Raw genomic sequence first — 19,652 nt, 5'->3', positions numbered from 1 at the left:
GTGTACGCTGACGGACATAGACAAACAAGCTCTTGCTCTGTTTGCATACCTAACTCAATAGATGTGAGCCAGATCCAGCACAGACGTTAGTCTGGGTTTGGTTTTCAGCATAAGTGATCAGCTTACAATCAACATGAAACCTATGCAGTGAGCCTCAATTCTGAACCCTTCTGCTATGCCCAGAGAAAATCCTTTTAAATACTTCAATAAAAAGTTCCCATGCATTCAATAAGTTTGTTTTCTTCGTTTAATATAATCTCAAAGTATCTTTCTTTTTCTGAAGGTAAACATAATACCCTATTCAAAGAACACTAATGAAGAATTCAGCAGTTGCTTGTTGTATATTATTGCTCAGGACAACCCTGCCTCCTGCATCTGAACCAGAAAAATGACTGAATATTCCAAGTTGCCATCCCATGCTGAAGTTTCTGGCTTTCAGACCTCACACCTAAAATTCCATACTTACTATCTGCAGTTCATATAATGTAATTTTAAGCTGCACTTTTGGTTACCCATTTAAAATTTGAAAATACCAAAACCATTTCCACTCAGAATTTCTTCCCCCTCTCCACCTCCAGTTTTCTTTTGAAGACTATTCATTCAAGGGGCAGGAGGGGGGCGGGGGCAGGGGGAACATCTGTAGCCTGTTCTCTCCGTCTTCAGATGGTACACAGGCTGGGTGACGCAGGAGAAATAATCAAGGAGTCCTGTTATAGACTAACTTCTGTAGGTGCTTGTGAAGAGAAACAGTGCAGCCCACTACATTAAAACATTTGGGCTTTTTTTTCTTCACTAAAAAGGCCCAGAGCTCTCCTAAGCAGAGGCAGGCTGCTCTAGCCACATGGTGAGTTTACCCAGCTGGGGCTGCAGCACGATGTCTGGAACTGTAGGCACCTTTGCGCTTCAGAGAGGTTTTTAGTGCTCCATGTACTGCCTCACAGTACATTCCATAACTTGAGAACTAGCAATCTGCAGAACAGTTTTCTAACCCACCCTCTTGCAATCCCCTTCCAGCAACTCATCAGGTGACGTTAGTGCCACATAAGGTGTCCAGCAGGAATCAGGGAAAACTTAGTTAATTACCTAGGCATATTAGGTGCAGTTTATTTTTCCTCAAGGAAGAGTAGAATCACCTTCCATATCAATTTTTGTCACATGCAGATGGCAGCTTAAGATAACAACCCCAAACACTCAAGATTAAGATTCTGACCACACTCCTGATAATAGATTATATCTTTTTAATAGATGTATTTTTGCCTCACATACTTGTAAGGGAAGACCTACTGTTGCAGATTTTGTGCTCTATTCATCATCATCTCACCTAGCCACCAATCCTTTAACCACACCATCTGAAGCCAAAGACATCTTAGTCTTCTCTGCTGTCTTCTCTTTCTCCTTTGGGTAACAGGCAATGATTATCTCAGCTTTGCCTCCCTTTACTCAGCTCTTTAGCCACCACCCCTACCAAACATGCTATGCCAAATCTCAGGTCCTTTTCTGGTACCACTTCTTCTAATTTTATCATTCCTCTGCAATTTTGCCAGATGAAATCTTGCAACTCCGACAGCCTCCTTCACAGTCTATCCTCACCCTCCTCTCAGCAATTCTACCCTCAAAAAAGTCATGTTTGTAGGTCTCCAATATTCGTATGTTATCGAGATGGTGATTTTGATTTGCCAAGTGTGCCAGATTCTGTCATCCACTTGTTAAAGCTGTCGAAGGGGAACATTTTTTATTTCTTACAAGCAGACCCTTCATAGAGGAAGGGCACCCTAAACACCTCTAATGTCCACTATTTATTTATCAAAGACCCCCTGAAAATTTCTTCCCAAAAATCCCAGAGACGAACAGCTGAAGCACTAAGATCACTTATCTGTCACAATGGTCAAAACCACCTTATTTGCTTTCACTTCTTCCCATACCTCTGCTCCTATGTTGATGTCTCGTACTGCAGATAGTAAGTTCTTAGTGGCAGAGCCTGTTTTCTGTTCCACGCTGTGTTACAGGGGTACCCTAATCCAATACGGAGATCTCCAACACAGCACAGTAGCAGTGATGCCTGACCATGCAGCATTAGAGAAAATATAAGGAGTCAGGATCGGAAGTGGAGCTATGTTCATCCTGCCAGTGCACCCAAGCTATGATTAACCTGCAGTGCATGTATTATCAGAACATCATTAAAAAAATGGTTATCTGAAAATAATTTTACTGTTCAAAACACAGAAGGCATGAGAGGCATACACCCGATAGCAGCTGCCTGAACAGAAATACTGCAAACTTTGAAAGTGTTGTGTGTGAAACAAGCTGTAGGTCTTTCAAAGTACGGTCCTTATGACAGAAACCTTCTTTACCACATGCAATTATTTGTGTAAATGTAATTGTAGATTTCAACGTCTTGTTCTTCCCTTTTTTTCTTCTGCTTTACTTTGTTATTTCTTCTGGTTTACTTTGTTATTGCTATCTTTATCCAAATGAATACATGCAAGTAACATGTTTGCATACAGTAAGATTATTTCCTCCTTCCCCTGCTCTGCCAAGCACGCAATTCACTAAATTACAGAAACATGGAGCTGGAGCACGTATAAAACATTCATCACAGATGTCTACTGAATTCTAGGGAAGGGCTTTCACAGCCCGCGCTTAAATATCCTTAGAAGGTTTTTCCTTATCGTTACATCACTCACTGAAAGAGAAACAAATGACTTCTCTCTTCAGATAACAACCGATCCATGTCCTGCTTATCACAGCTTTCCATACTTTGAAAGCCAGCTCTTCCCTCAGTGTTTTCTTCCTGGGAAAAACAAATCCTTCAACTTTTCTCCTTATCGATCACTTCTAAAAATCCATTTCCTCTATTTCTACCATTCTTTAAACATTTATCCTCATCTTTCTGGAAGCTCAGGCCACAATATTTTGGTTGAGGTCTCCACAACACAAGGCAGAGAAGAATAGTCTCTCATGTCCATTTAGTCTCTCCATCCCAGAACATCTCTCACTGGAGTTCAAAGCACACAAAACAATGGCAACACATTTTTGCTTTTCTTAAAAAGAAAGATGCTACAGAAATAAACGTGTTACAGCTTCTACTTGAAAACAAGAAGCATTAGCTGAAGAAAACATAAAAAACACCCAGAAATTTCTTGACAAAAGTAAAATTAAGCTTATTGGAAAAAAAAAATTTCCTTCCTGTTTCCGTCTTGTAAGTTTAAGACCTAAATCACTGTAAAACCTTGCTTAAAAGAAAGTCCCTATAAAAAAAACATATAATGTAATTGTAATGTAATCATTACAGATTACACTATACTATAATGCGATCAGAAAGCCGGAGACTCAATGGCTTGTACGTATGACTAAAGAACATAAATTCATCTACTCAGTCCAAGTACAAATGTAACATCTCCAGAATGATCTCCAGAATGAACAGATTTTACGTGCATAAATGAACTTCTAGTGGGAAAGTCACAAAGTATTAGATAGTTGGAAATTATTGTGAATACTCATTTTTAAGAAAAGTAGAAAGAAAATACAAACTTCGCATCACAGGAATTTCAGAGTCTTCACTAAGTATGGAAGGAGCAGCTCAGATCTAGTCTGAAGTGATCTTCATTTTTTTTGGTCTCTCCACAGTTATGATTAACTTTTTCTCCCTCATTCCTCCCAACACCAAAACAACCACATATTTCTTTTCTAATAGCACTAACCACCACCATCTCATAATGTTTTTCTTTATAAATCCAAGGAGACAATTGGACTGGCCTTCCAAACAAACAGCAGCAGGAACAATAAACCAGTGGTGCCCGCAGTCCTTGATCGAGCAGAGGATGCCAGTGACAGCCCTCTCATACCAAGACCCTTACCCAGTCTAGGAAGAGGCATTTTGTCCAGCTTCAAAGAAAACTATCTTCCACTTCCATAGGCTAAAGGGAAGGTTGGTTATGCCCCATACGATCTCTTTAGTTCCACACAAAAATAACAGTGGGTTTTTATTGTCTGCAGGGAACTTCACCTATTCTTTAACTTCTCAAAATAAACTGTAGGTTAACACAGATTTTATAAAGTACGTTTATGACTTGCTCTTCCATTATTAGGAAGATTTATCTTGTAAAAATAAGAACTTGGCAATAAACACTCAGTAACTTATTTTCCTATTTTCCTTTTTTAATTCTTCCACAATGCACTGCAAGACATTGCTAAACCCATAGAAGAGACAGTACTGTCAACTTCAATGTAAAGTAAAAGTGTTGGAATAATTCAGACAAAGCTAAAATGCTGAAGATGAAACATGCAATGAGGGTATAATGGGGATAAGTTACTGATACAACTGACTGAAGCAAAAACCAGTTTTGGTCCAAACAGCCAGTGAGGACATAGTTCTCTCCGCACTCATAGCAGGTTTCATCTTCAGTTCAACGGAAGATGTAACATCAATAGAAAATGACAGATTAGCAATACACCAGCTCTCAGCAAGGAAAGCCCTCATGGCTGAGGGGACCTGTCCTGGTTTCAGCTGGGAGAGAGTCAATTTTCTTCCTAGTAGTTGCTATAGAGTTGTGTTTTGAATCTAGTATGAGAGTAACATTGATAACACACTGGTGTTTTTAGTTGTTGCTAAGCAGTGTTTAGACGAAAGCAAGGATTTTTCACCTTCTCATGCCCAGCCAGCAAGAAGGCTGGAGGGGCACAAGAAGTTGGAGGGGACACAGCCAGGACAGCTGACCCAAACTGGCCAAAGGGATATTCCATATCATATGATGTCATGTCCACTGGTGCTTCGTTGCTGGCTGGGGTTAAACCACAACAGGACCCTACCTCTCCGTTCCACGCAATGGACACGTGCTTCTTTGCGCTCTCACATACACAAGAGCTGCCAGGTAAACATATTTCCTCTTTACTTCCCAGATTCCTAGTTTTTCCCCAGAACCAATGATTTCTGAGTGCCTCCTGCCCACGGCTGCACTGGTGCACTACTGTATTATCCGCTGAAAAGCAACCACCTGCCTACCTCTCTCCCATACGTAACAGATGCCTGGCAGACTGAATACTGAATCACATGGCAATCACTCTTAGAAACGTGCTGTGGGTGGTCTCAGTTATGTTCAGGACGTCATTAAAACATCCTGGAACTGTCAAAACAAGTACCCTTTACTGAATTTGCTATTAGAGTGGTAATTCATAGATAAAGTTTTCGTGACAAAGTTTTGGTTCAAAACTGCAGTAAGGAGAAACAAAAGGGCCCCTCTTCAGAAAACAATAGTATTTTCCACTCATTTTTGAAGATCAGGCTGGAGTAGAAGAGATACAAGCCCTTTTTTCCCCCCACCTCCCTCAATCCACAATCCTACAAAAAACAGCGATTTAATTCTAGCTCCTTCAGTCAGGCATGCTTTAAGTATAACCCTCTTACCGCTCCTATTTAATCTTTTCTTGGGACTGTACACAGAGCTACAGCAAGTCATGCAACCCACTAATCTCCACAAGGAATGCAGGAATAATAAGTAAATAAATAAGGATGGATTCAGGACAAGCAAAGGCCACAAGGTATTTGTGGGAATTAAACACACCATCCTGTTTCCTACAAGCTGCTTTCGCACAATGTCTATTTTGGTAGGATTAGAGCTGGATAGTGGAGAACTACAAGTTATTTTTTGTTTGTTTCGGCCAGTGGGGGGCGGATTTTATTTTTTTTTTTTTCCAAGTTGCAAAGCAGACGGAGAAATGGTAATATTAGAAACCTGACATTTTGCACTCATTCCTGCTTGCATAACCATACATTTTTATACCAAATGGGATTCCTTTGATGATTATGATGATCTTCTGTTTTGCATGATTTTACTTAAAGGTTTTTCCTTTACTCTGAAGACCTAACATCATGCAAAACAGAAGAACACCATCCAAGTTCTGCGGCACGCTTAATTTGTAAAAAATTCATAATATTTCCCTCTGCTCTGCTTACTTTTTTTTTCAAGTTACAAGGAAATTTCATAGCCAATGCATACACGTTTTAAAACATATGCCAGATAAAGATAGCCATCTGACCTTTGAAACATTGTTCGCATGTAGGCATTGCACTTTCTCAGAAAAAACAACTGAACTTACCCTCATCTGTAGGGTTGAACCCACAGATATCACAGATACATCGAACCCACTTATTCATCTCCTCCTCGCTGTCTGCTACCAAATAGAAAACTCTGTCTATAGTGTTGATATCAAAAATATAACTGTTTTCAAACTCTTTTTTGTTGAATGTTAATCCAGCATCCACTTGTTGACACAAATTTAAGTCAATAATACGAATAGGCTTCTTGGCATGGTCATTTTTGTAATATTCCAATACATCTGGATCCCCCGTTAAACGGCCACTGCGAAGCACAAACCATCTCCTCTTCCATGCCTGAAAATTGGAGAGAGAAAAAAAGGGAGAAAAATTAGAAGGAAGAAATCATACTTTAAGACTGTTACCTTTTGTGTATTGTTTCAACCTGGGTTGAACTAAGTAGTAGTAACTTTAATTCAATTATAATTCTAAGACACTACACACCAGTTACCTACATTTAACACAATCTATTTACGTATTGTTACAGCAGTGGACTAGAGGATTAGTGAATTTGTATTTTAAAGTTTATTTCCTCTGTACTTGAGCTTTGTTTTTAAGAAGAGAATATATAATTAAATCACTGTTTGCAAAATGAGAAGGGATGAATCCAGTAAAGAAAAAAGGGGAGAGGGGAGCAGAAGAGGGAAAAAAGCACACACAAAAAACTTCTGAAGGAAGCTGACATAGGCACGGGGAAGACAAAATAAAAAATATCTTTAAGTGCTCCATAGTGTCTTGTTTCCAATATCTGCTGCTTGGGGCTGATGCATTTTAACTCTGAATTTTTCACTGATACTCAACAATAGCGATCTGCATTTAAAGAACAGACAATGCTCACATCATAACTTGCCTCAATGTTAGGGGAACTCTACAATCGGAACCTCACAATATCTCTACAATAGTACTTCTTATAGAAAAAGAGCTACGTTATTATTTTGGAAACCATTAGAGAGATGGGGATGGAAAGAATGACCAAATGTTACAGTTTTACCGCATAAAAAGAGTCTCTGTGGAAGGTACGTCCACAGAAGAAATACATTTCACCATTCTGACACCATACTTATTAGACCAGCCTTCCTGCTGCTGCAGAGAGAAAGAACCTGGTCTGGGAGAAAAGCACAACTAAAATGCCTCATCTTCCAACTAATCCTCAGCTGCCCTTCATTCCCATGGGCCTCCATCGCCTGGTATAATTCTTGCCAAAGACGCTAACTCAAACCAAGAAACCAACTGTCCCAGCGCTACCAACAGCATCTTTACTGTCCCACTCAGTGCATTTTGGTTCCTCAGCTCTACCAGCAACACAGCATTCTATGCTATAAGCTTCCTTATATGCACAAATGCCAGGATAACGGGCACAGTAGAAGAAACTAGACGTACTGCCATTGCACACTAGAAGAACTGCACCGCATTTACAGTTAGAAATCAAAGTAGAGCCTGGACACAGTGGGGAGCCATCACTGTTTTGTTCATTTGTTTTTATGCTTTTCAGCAAAGTTGGAGACCAAGGCAAATTAATGCAGTAGCCAGGCCACTGCGTGTTACACCGCAGACTCACACCACGCCCCAAGGAACACCATTTAAAACTTATTTAGGATATTCAAACAAGGTCACCAGCAAGTCCTTTGGAAGGACAAAAAAACAACAGAAGAAGTGGAAAAAATAAAACAGGTGAGTGCGTTCTTCTTTTGGCCAGCCCTGGCTGCATGCTAATGAAAGAAAGGAATGACATAAGCATGGATGGTCCCAGAATAGGTCAAGGCACATGATGTCCTTTACACACTGGGATGTAGCTTTGAAAACAAAGAGTTTCTTACTAGGTACTAGGAAAAGATTCAGATGCATTCTGTTGAGGCACAAGAATGCTTCCATTTCATTTTTACCTAGCCGTTACCTTCAAACAAACTAGTGGTGGGAGGACATAAAGGACACAGAGCAAGAACTGCACTGCCATCTTCCAGCTCTGAACTAGCGCCGTCAGCTTTGCACTACAGACTCACAAAACCCTCATTGTCAAGGGGGCATGCCTTTTTTTGGTATCAAGCTTAGGAAGCTATTATGAAAAGATAATACAGAAAACAGAAGAAAGGGAAAAATGCCAGACAGCTTAATTAAGGCTTGTGATCCATTCTCCAACTACCAAGTTATTTGATTTTAAGATAACTTTTGTATTTTATAAAACAAGTATATTTATTGTAGTTGTGAATACAGCATCTGCCTTTAAATGCTGAACTGTGTGAATCAAGTCAAGGTCTCCAGCAACTATTTCCATGGCAGCAGTAAGTTTAACTGGGTGAACAGCAAAACACAGAAGTAGAAGATGTAACAGATGAAACCCCTTCAATTTAGATTTCAGATGTGAGCATCTTCTAGTAGCACAGCTGATAAGCACTGTTTAACAGCACCCAAAAACACTGGCAAAGTTTGTTTTGTTTCCTGTTGCCAAATCAAGTGACAACTTAGATGCTGGGATAACAGGAAACTTCAGTATCAGAGCCTCTCTCTCCAGACAAGGTTGACCACAGATAACTGTTACGAACCAAACTGCACAACTCTGCTGCTTCAGAAACCAGCTTTATCTTTAACCTCAGCCTTCAGTCATTCAGATGAAATTTTCAAAACTTAAGTAAGGAAGAAAGAGATTAGAGATAGGAGAGGAACAAGAGAAATTGAGAAGCACAAAGCATTTTGTCTCACGATTTGTGTAAAAAAAAAAAAAAAAAAATCAACTCTGTATCAACCAAGCATGCTTCTTCTAGAAGTTTATTTCCAGTACTGTGTTAAGGAGTGAAAGATTCTTAGCAATCCTGACAGTCTCTGTTGAGCATTAATGAGTAAATAGGACTTAAAAAATTCAGAAAAATCAACCAGCTAAACAGAATTTGCTTTCAGCTCTTCAGGCTACAAAATAGCAACTATAAAGTACTTAAAACATTGAATTTAGCCTAGCAGCACCTGCTACTATTTTTGAAGAGTTTTCACATAGTGCATATGTGAACATTTATTTCAGTCATATAATGAGTCACACTCACTGAAACTGGCACAGATTATATTCAAAAACAAAAGCAATTCCATAAACTACACACTAACAAGGCAGATACAAAGGTTCTCTGGATTACAGTACAAAGCACAATTTAGCAGCAGAATAAAGCTTAAAGCTAGACAAGCGAACTGACATCAGCACCCTTGCTAATCATAGTACAAAAGCGCCTCTATATTTTGTCAAAGTGCAAAATGAGCCCACATAAATCACCCTTTGTTATTTGAAAATATCTGGGATTCTTAAAGCTTGATCTATTTTTAACGTTTCAGTATTTGTCGTAACGAAAGCTGTATACTGCCTCACTGAAGTACAGAATACTGTGCTGTATGTGTAAGGAAGAGAGCTTCTTCAGTAATGGCTTTCCAAAAAGAAATCTCTAAAAGAGAGCACACACATGTGCAAATACGTAGTTACGCAAATACAATTCCACACCCCCTCTTTGGGCATTCTTGTTTGAAAGTTTTGCATTTTCTTTTACAGAGCATGTTACAGACTATTTCTCATAATCACCAAAAAAGATGCAACTGGTTTGTCAGAGGAAAATTACAGGTACTAATTATCTGTCACGCTACTGATGTTATCAACCATACATTATCAAACACTGGTTTTCTGTACTAAAAAAGTCAACTGCATTAAGTTTGAGAAGTAAAAAAAATAGCCAGTATGGGATTTAAACATTTTGTCCCCATAACAATATAATTTCATTCTGGACAGATATTTGAGCAAATAGAGAAAAGGTGGTTTTTTTAAAATGAAATATTTTCTCATACATATAAAGTGTGTTCTTAATATAAATAGGGTTTTAGAAATATTTTTTATAAATATACTAACACCTAGTTACAAAACACTGGATGCAGATCAAATACCTAATTCAGAAGTAAAATTATTCCTTTAAAAGTGTAGCATGGCAAATGTCATGGGAATCAAGTTCACCAAAAGCCTGTGTAGGCTTTGTAAATTATTACAAAACAAGGTTTAACGAGGTTTGCTGCTTTTGTTTCAGACTAAGAAAGGCCTTGTGTGCCTCTCAGCTTGTTTTCTCCTTTGAGCTGCAAAGCGCATCAGCTGGCCTAACATAGGACATCATCGCTCTTGCCAAACATTGTCCTGTTTGTATCATGAGACCATCGTATCATGAGACCATCATAACTATAGAAACAAGCTTGTTTGCTTGTTTTTGAGGTAGTCTAAAATGTGACAAGCTGCTCACCCACAGAGCATTAAATGATCAAAGGAATAGTAGAATTCTGCATTTTTCAGACAGCATTTTGAGTAGGTTACAAAGCAAAACCAAGAAATTCCTACGATTAGTTTTTCTACTCACATATATGCAAACTCTGAGTTAAAAGGGAGTGAATCAGCTAAGAAATTGGCAGAAAGCATCATTTAGCATTCCTGGGGGTTGTTTGGGGTTTTTTTTTTGAAAGACTGTACCTAAACCTGTATGCAGTACACAGGATTTACTCCTGTAATCTCCTTACAAGAGTTATATCTGTTGAAGTTGTAGCTGTACCTCCATTAATCTTTACATTTATGGATTCCCACCCCATCATACATATTCAAGATGTACCTCATTCAGCTGCTGGCTGTAGTTCAAAGATGTAGGAAATAGGGGATGTATGTGTAAATGGAGAGGGAAAGGAAGAAGGGGCAGGAAAGCGTAGATAATTTACGTTTATATTTTAAAAAGGCTTTAACCTTCCATTTGAATCCTGTCAAGCTGTTGCTCAAGAGGCCAAAATTATTACATGAAATGTTTAAATAAAAGCTTTGAAATGTTAAATCAAAGACAACTTTTGCTGGTCAATTTTTTTACAGCATTTGCTCTCATGTGGTCAGGTAACTGCTTACCAATGAAGTGGTCAATTCTCCTCCTTTGGTTTGTTAAGTATCATTACCCATAATCCTCATATCATTTAAATCTGATTTTCCTATTCTAGCACATTTACCACCTTTTTTCTCTTGGGTAGCATCCAGTGAAAAAAAAAACAAAACCAAAACAAAAAAAAAACACTCCAAAACTGTTGAGCACTGGCTAAGCCAAAGAGGGTATCACTTACATCCCACTCCGACAATACCGCTAACAAATCTTTCCCCCATGTATGACCAGTAGATCTAGGAATAAAATGACAGATCTCAGGCCTTCCTTCTCATCTCTCAAGTGTGCAGACATTTGTGCTTATGTTTTCATCTCCATACTCCACAGAGAGTACTTTAAAAGGGCAGTATTTGGCATCCTCCTTTCCCAGAGGAGTCAGCTAAGACTTGGAAGAAAGAAGCAACTTATACAGGGGCACAGGGAAGGATCCAAAAGAACACTTGATGTTTTACAAACACACAACAAAACATGTCGTTGCTCCAAAAGAACTTAGAAAGTAAGTATAAGACATGTAGAGCATGAACCAGAGAGATGGGGGGGAGGGGGGGCAGGGGCAGATGGGGACGACGGAAAGACAGCCCAAGGTCACTTCAGAATGTTCTCCTGGACATTTGTTTAAGTCCTGAACCTACTGTTGACATCTTTTCACTTGTCCAACGGGATCAAGATTTAATTTTCTTTAAGATTTTTGCTCCCATCTACTTAATCTATCCCTCTCCCTTTACATTTTTTCCAGTGCAAAGGTTAAACAATAGTGAAATTGCTACGTCTTTGACAAACAACAGGAAGAAGGATCACAAACAGAAGTTGAGTATTTCTTCTCCTTTTTGCCTCCACATTTCTAGTGTCCAGGTATTCTGTTCATCAGAGGAGATAAACACACCTCTGGCACAGCTTCGCTGACTCATGCGTTAGACCTGTACTCTTCATCCCATTAGAGGCTCAAATGAAATAAAAGTAAGTGTTCCTTCACACTATGCTTCTTTTTAAAACCCATTTGTGGTAGGCATAGACCAGTGACAACTGTCACTGATGGGCTTCAACCCACAAGGCACGTATTTGGGAGGACTGCCGGGAAGTAGCCAAAAGAGGTCACATTACGTAACGATACTTCAAGTACAGAACTTTACTTTTTCCATACGCTACTCTTCCAGCTTGCAAAACTAACTCCAACATGGTGAAATTTCAAAATTTCAGCTGACATTTTCCCTTAGAAATTAACACATATTTTTACATGGAAATGAATTAAGGGGTGTTTTTTAGAAAGCATTTTCTAATCTTTTAAAAGTTTTTATTTTTAAAAAAATTTTTTTTAGAAAAAGGCCATATCACGAGCACTAGAACTGAAGAATATGTAATTACTAGCTACTTCCGAAAACCACTGTCATAACACCTACTGGCAGCTGCCATCCTCTTCCCTAAAAATGATGCCCTTTCTTCTTCTTTGGGTGTTGGGTTTTTTTGAAACATAAGACAGAACAACTAAATTGAGCACAAAAAAGCATGTTTAGTATCGTAACTCTAACAGCAGAAACTGTATTTCCAAGACTTGACAATAGTCCAAACATTCTACTTTTAGTAGCATTAAATACTAAAAAGTCTAAACAGATCGTTGCAAAACAAACAAGTGTGATATGAGGAAAATACTGAATACATTACAACTTTCTTTAAATACTTAAGACTTGTTTTCCAGGAAGCACCATCTTTTCTCACTGAGCAAAATAAGGAAAAAACAGTCTCAGTGGAAGTTTCCACTCTCCTGGCCATCATCCTGATCATCTGTTCCGAATACACACAAGGCCAAAATTTCCTGTTTTCAAACTATTGTCACCATTTTCTAGTCTTGTGCTGTCGATTCTAACTTTAGCTTGTTAAATAAACAAAAGAAAACACTGAAAATACAGCAGAACAATACTTCCACAAAGATTTACTGTGAGGACTGTTTCATAACTGACATTTCAGCATGTGAGTTAGTCTCCCAGTGTTAGACCACTAATTAAAGCATAAAAAAAGGCGCAAAATACAATTCAGACAACGTAGCACTAACTGCTGCTTTGTTTTGTGAATCTAAAACTAACTGAATATTTTCACAGTCCTTTCCGTTTTGCATGGGGATTCTTCCTTTTTTTTTTTTTCTTCAGCCTTATGCCTATTCCCAGTGTAATTGTGCAGCCAGGTCTATATCAAGTATTCACATTAAACTGATCCTTATTATGACTGGTAGCATCAGTCATTTCAATAAATACTTACTTTTCTGGAGTATGTCAGAAATTTTCTAATGGCAAGCACATATTTCTCACCACCATACTCCTGCAATTATCACCACCTCCTCTCCAACAGAGAACAGATTCAGAGAGGTATATAGAGCAATAAAGCAGATCTGCTGCAGAGCTAGGACCTGAGCCCTCATTTCACTGTCTCCAAGCTTGGACAAGTGACCACATCATCCATCTGTCTTCCTACATCATCTTACCCACTTCTTGTGCCTATAAGTATTCTGTTGTTCCTGATCACTTGCAAACTTACCTTTTCACTTATAGTTGTTCTCCTTCACACCACCCACCCTGCGTGGCTAAGACATAACCCTCTAACAGTGTTGCCAGCAACATGTTCCCTATCACAGATATTAGCTTTGCCATCTCCTCTCACTGCTTTGTCAGCAATGAAAACATAATGCTTGTCATGGCATAAGGAGAAGTATATCTGTTGCAGGTCCCTTACCCACACATCTACCTGGTCTTTGCTTTGCTGCCCTGTTTCTCAGAACATTTCCAAAATTTGGTCTTTTCCTCTCTGATCACAAGCATGTTCTGATCATCTCCCTCTCTAGTCTTTCCCATATCCATCCTATTAAAAATAGCACTGCCAGGACTGTCTCCCTTCTCTCTTTCTGATCACATCACCTTCTGTTTTAAAGTTCTCCATTTATTGACTTGCTTTATTGTAGTTTTGAGCCTCTTTTCCCATTTTTAGGCTTTTTCTTCTTAGGAAAGTCAATGCACTTGCTTGAATGCCTCCCTCTTGCAAGTCACCTCCTATCACTTCGCTCTACCACTGATACCAGATTTGGCTAATTTTTCCTTCCCTCCCGCATCTCACATCTTTCTTCAACTTCTGAAGGCTCCCCAAATCAATAAGCAAGGGCGTGACATCTCCTTCCTTCAGATTCCTCTTAAAGATCAGCCTCTTTGATAGTACTTAAAATCACCCAACCAAATTACAATTTGGCTTTGCATCAGATGGATTTATTTTAAAAGTAATGGTTTTGTCTATTAGTGTGACAAAGGTTTGTTTGTTGTTTTGGGTGGGTTTTTTTGTGGTTGGGGGTTTTTTGTGTGTTTTGTTTTTTTTTTTTAAAGTTGCTTCAGTCTTTTCATCAGCTCTTAATTAGAAGTCACTTCCCCCCACAAGTCTTAATCTAAGAAAGCAAAACATTCAGGGTAGGTTCGTCCCCCCCCCCCCCCCCCCCCCCCCCGTTTTTGATTGGTTTTTTTTAAAAGTATCTGAACATTACTTTTCACAAGGATTACTACAGTGCTGAGAAGATCCCCTAAACAAGACAAGCCAGAAAAGACACCAGCCATGCTGTTTGACTTGGGTTCCACTATCATGAGCTCATGGGTGTATGTTGTGACAAGTTGCATAAGAGCAATGCACAGAAAAATAAAAAAGTTAGGGTTTATAAAGACAGTAAATCCAAAGATGAAAGGTCAAGCCTACACTCCATTGATATCAACAGCTGCTTTCCCACTAATGGCCGGGGATGAAAAATTCCACAATATATTTTTGTCATTCACTTCTCATTTCCTAGGAGGACAGTAATTTTGAAGTGGTGTTTGTAACAAAGTATTAAAAGTCCCTATTCTTCCAGATCACAAGCCCAGTGCTTTTTGTAATATTCTGTACAAGATTCACAGTTTTCTTTTTTTTTTTGCTTCTTACTTGCCTTTGTACATATCTATCTTTATCATCTGTGAAAGGCTTATATACAAGGAAAAGCAAGACACTAGAACAATGTAAAAAGATGCAATTCCTGACACTGTTTTGGATATTTTAAAGGGCACTGCAGTTTCAGCAAACATACAATACATGCTTCACTGCATGTCTGGATCACTCAAGCATGCTCATGCTGCATACAAAATAGAGATTTCTACAGATGACAGAGGCTAGGCATTCTGCACATCATCTCTTCAACAAAATATTCGTAGGCTTAAATACAGTATTTTGTACTCCTCATAAAAGAAAAGGGATTTGAACTACAGAAGCAGCAGTTTCTCTGACTTCAATAGGGAAAGATGAATTAAGGGGGATTTAGCAATGAATTAAGGAGGACGGTGCAAAGATACCCCATAATTTCTACAAATTGCCTCCCAACTAACTAGCCTCGCTTAATCTACTAGTTGTACACATGAAGCTTTGTACTAGTTGTACAAAGAAGCTCCTACACATCCATTAAGACACATGGAAAAGTCTCCAAAGGAAGTTCCAGACAATGTTTTAAATAATTCCTACAAATTAAACTTAGGACATGTTGACACTCTATCCTTACCTGTTCCTTGTGAGACCAAGGCTGTATACTAGCTGACATTTTTGCAAATCAAGTATCTGCAGACCAAAGCAGGAGTCTCTCTTGTAAATGAGTCACCTACTATTACAGCAATGAAAGGACTGATACTTACTCAAGCCACTTCACTCAGGCACAGTAAAAGGAAATCTATTGTTCTGCCAAGGTATTACAGGGAGACTCAACACAGTACTTTTTAAATACTGTGAGGCATTGCAAGGGATTCCTTATTCTAGGAAAGGGAAAGAATTAGGAAGGGCATGCTCAGTGTTTACATTTTAGGACCAAAATTATTAGCTTTTCCATTACAAATCATCAGATCTACAATGAGCATGAACCAAGTGTGCAGATATGGCAGGAAGAGCTGCTAAGAAAAGTAAAAGCTAAGGTAAAGCAAAAGTCAGCATTTTGTCCGATATATACATTCTCACTTTACATGACAGAATGTTTACCAGCTAGGCTCAGCAGAGTTTTTTCTGAATAGACCTGACCTAAAGAATGCCAGAAAAAAATTGATTTCAAAATAAACAAGCACAAAGTAAAAGTTATTTGCAAGACATTATGATATACAAACTGCTTTTACTATGCTACTTAAACTGAGTTTCTATTAGAACAAAAATACTGTTTTCCCAACACTGCAACCAATATACTTTTAGATTCAAATAACTCACTGGTAGTAACAAAATGGTTAAGAAATTTAAAAACCAGCTATGTCACATACCAATAGCAAATTTAACTACATACCAGCATACTTGAAAATTAAGATGCTTTGGTATAATTATTTTGATTAGCTTATAAAATGCTCCTCTCACTCTCATCAACTCACAATGTTTTCTACTGTTTCCTGGAGTGTGACAGTACCCTCGTGTCATATATTATTAGGATCAACAGCTTTGTAGAATTTAACCACCACAACCAATTCATTTATCTTTCCTCTCCCCACCCCAGCACAACCTTCTGAATCAAGATTTATTCTGAAACCAAATCCTTCGAGCGGCGTTGCCACAATTGCTCACCACGAAAGGCTGCGCTGCCCCGCCGGAGGAACCTTAACACCAGGACCAAGCCCTGGTCAGGCAGCGTCTGCTCACGGCAACTCACTGCAAGGCAACCTGTTGACAAAACTGAAGTACTTGCACTAATGTTTTAACAGCCAAGAAATTACAGATGGTTCTTGGATAACAATACAAATATTAAGATAAACCAAGTGGTTTAGAGGGCTGTATTAACACACCTACGCATGCCCACGTGTGCCTGTAACATACTGAAGCGATACATCACAGAGCTTCTACTTGCATTTTGTGGCATAAATATTTTTTTTCTTTTTTTTTTTTTCAGTTAGTGATACAAGTGAACAAACAAGTAGAGTTTTAGGCTCAGGCTTCAGAAACAAAATTTACCGTATCAACTCGTAAATCAAAACAAAAGCTACATCTCTTTTTGAATAAAAAACATTTTTCAAGCAAAAGGTAACATCCTTTAAGGAAGCCCCTGTTTACTTACTCCAGTTCATTCTCCATATACCTAAATTACAAAGCAGAACAGTAAACAACATCAAGAACAGGTTTTTTTCTAGTTTACCTCTTCCAGTCTTCAGAAAATTTAAGCAATGTCCTGGCCATTTCTGTAGTTGTGTCTACCCCAAAATAAGCAAAGCTTTCTTTTTCCTGCCAGCTTCCCACCTCACTCTACACCACCCTATCCTCATAACCTTTGACCAACAGGAAGCAGACACAATGGACTGAAAATAACAGCAATTGTAAGATTTCAAATGATTTAATACATGAGGGGTGGGCTTAAGATTTGAAAAACTTCCCTTGTTTTGGTTTTTCAACAGTTGCTTAAAACACATTATCTACATAGACAACATTTGTTCGAGATCCTAGGTTGAACAAGGCTAAAATCTGTGAAACACACTATTAAGAGCACAGAGGTACAAATTCTTGCTTATGTTGAGATTCTGCATTTAAGTCATAGTCATTAGGCTATTATGTACAACGAACTTGATTTTCCAACAGTGTAAACAATAGCAGAAGTTCCTTATAGCACTATGTCTTTTTTTTTTTTTTTCCCAAAAAATATTTTTATTTATCTGAGGTTTTAGATCAGTAACAGGAGTAACTATATGTCCCATAGAGTAATACGACACTCTGGTAAGAAACGTAACCAGCAGTCCATTTAAACACTGCAGTTAAAGCTACAAAAAAAAATGTTGTGATAAAGTCACAGAACAATTTGCTAATATGAAAAGGACCTTTGCTAATTCTAAGTAGCTGACATGTACTTTGTGGTGTAGAAAGAAAGATCTTTATCTTCTCCTCACATAAAAGCCCAAGCAATGACCCCCATAGATATCTTCATTACCAGTAAAAAAATTCATGTGCTTTAAATTGTACTAACATCTTGGCACGAAGACTTCAGGGTTACAGATTCCAAAGTCCAGACAGGCAATTAAAGCATTTCTTTTTATTAGTTTTAATGTTTTTCGTCTTGCACCCCAAGTACCAGCTGATTATTATATTTTGCAAACCCACAATCACATCCTGTCTCTGCCATCCCTCCCCAAAGCCCTCAGGTTCCTCCTTCGCGGTTACACCACAACACATATGGGTCACAATGGTAAGAGCAGAATGAACTAACTCAAGAGAGGGACTCACCTCTTGTATAAGAGCTATACTGTGTTTTCTGGAGAAGGGAAGGGGGGGGGGGGGGGGGTGTCAGTGTTATTTTTACACAGTCTCCTTGTCCTGAACACAAGATGACTAAATCAAAGGTTCTTCAGCAATCACAAAAGCTGGTAACGTGTTCTGCTTTGTAAATGCCAAGCAGAATTTCAGGCTAGGAGTATTACAGTGCAATGATTACAAGCATGCTGAAATGCAAGATCATAATAATGTTCCAACATAATTTTGAGTACGTTTGCTACCCCATGCACACAGTTTATCAAGCATTCACTGTACCTCTATTGCACATAGGTGCTGCTTGGTTTTAGAGGCATTTTAATAATGGAATTACACTAGAACTATCCTTTACTTGGCACGGGAAGCTCAGGCAGTGCACCTCTGCAGGATAAGACTGGATCTAGCTTGTCAATGCAGTATTTCATTATGGTCTCCAATTGCTCAAAATAACTACAGAGAAGCCCCTCCTGATACATTTCAGCAGAGTATCCACAACAACTTCCAAATATAAGATGTCCGTATTGCCCATGAGCAAGCTTTTGAGCATAGCAGAAGCCACCACCGACACATTGTAATAGTAGCTTGAAGCACAAATGGTTCAATGCAGAGCATAAACACAAGGTTCTCTGCAAGCCTGCAGTTTAAGAGTCCCTTGAAACCACTTTGTCTGCTAATAGGATCCTCCTTTTCCCTTCCCCCATTTTAAGACACAACGTGATGCCATCACACCAAGGAATAACAGAGAAAGGATATCCTGCCTAGATTTTCCATTATACAGATCAAATCATCAATCCAAAGAGGTCTTTGCTTACACATGGGATAAAAAGAAGATGCTTCCAACTGATAAACCCTGAGAGGAAGCAAGGTTGGCTCCATGACTATTTTTAAGTAGTTAGCATTCACACAATGGCCTACAATTAATGGCCAACCCCCAGGGTCCAGGAAGCTTTCATTTAAAAAAAATAATTAAAGAGTTAGCATATGGGGGGGAATCATGCTTCTTCCCAGACTCACCTTGAATTAAGTTTGTATGCTTAGTTTAAGTGAAAAGGTAGGAAGCTTTATGTTGTTTTCTCTAAAAATGAGGCATTTCCTTCAACAATTGCTGGGAGAAATCATACTTCACAGCTCCTTATTTTGACTAAAACTCTTTTGCTCTAAGTATCATATGACAGAAAGTAAGTAAACACAGAAAAATAAGAATAACTTTATGTAGCTGTATCATGACAGAAGGAACTTGTTTCTCAGCCCTAATTTCCAAGGCCAGCTACCACAGCTGTGCTGCAGCTCCTAGCTGAACAGCTCCCTACATCTCACCACCTAACAGACAAAGGGCATTTAGTTTACCAAATGGCCAGTGTTTCACATTTAGCTCAGTTAAAAGCATCCCA

General features: G+C 38.7%; 1 protein-coding gene across 3 annotated transcripts in view; it reads right to left on the bottom strand.

Annotated features, from left to right (window-relative positions):
- Positions 1-19,652, bottom strand: part of GAB1 (GRB2 associated binding protein 1) — a 102,811-nt gene that overhangs the window by 37,565 nt on the left and 45,594 nt on the right. For all 3 annotated transcript variants that reach the window (XM_049814953.1, XM_049814951.1, XM_049814952.1), the window contains exon 2: positions 6,097-6,391. In XM_049814953.1, coding sequence (XP_049670910.1) covers positions 6,097-6,391 — 295 coding nt within the window. The remainder of the gene's footprint in view (positions 1-6,096; positions 6,392-19,652) is intronic.

Source organism: Accipiter gentilis, chromosome 12 (genome assembly GCF_929443795.1).
Source record: "Accipiter gentilis chromosome 12, bAccGen1.1, whole genome shotgun sequence".
Classification (NCBI taxonomy): domain Eukaryota; kingdom Metazoa; phylum Chordata; class Aves; order Accipitriformes; family Accipitridae; genus Astur; species Astur gentilis.
This window is presented reverse-complemented; position numbering and strand designations above follow the sequence as displayed.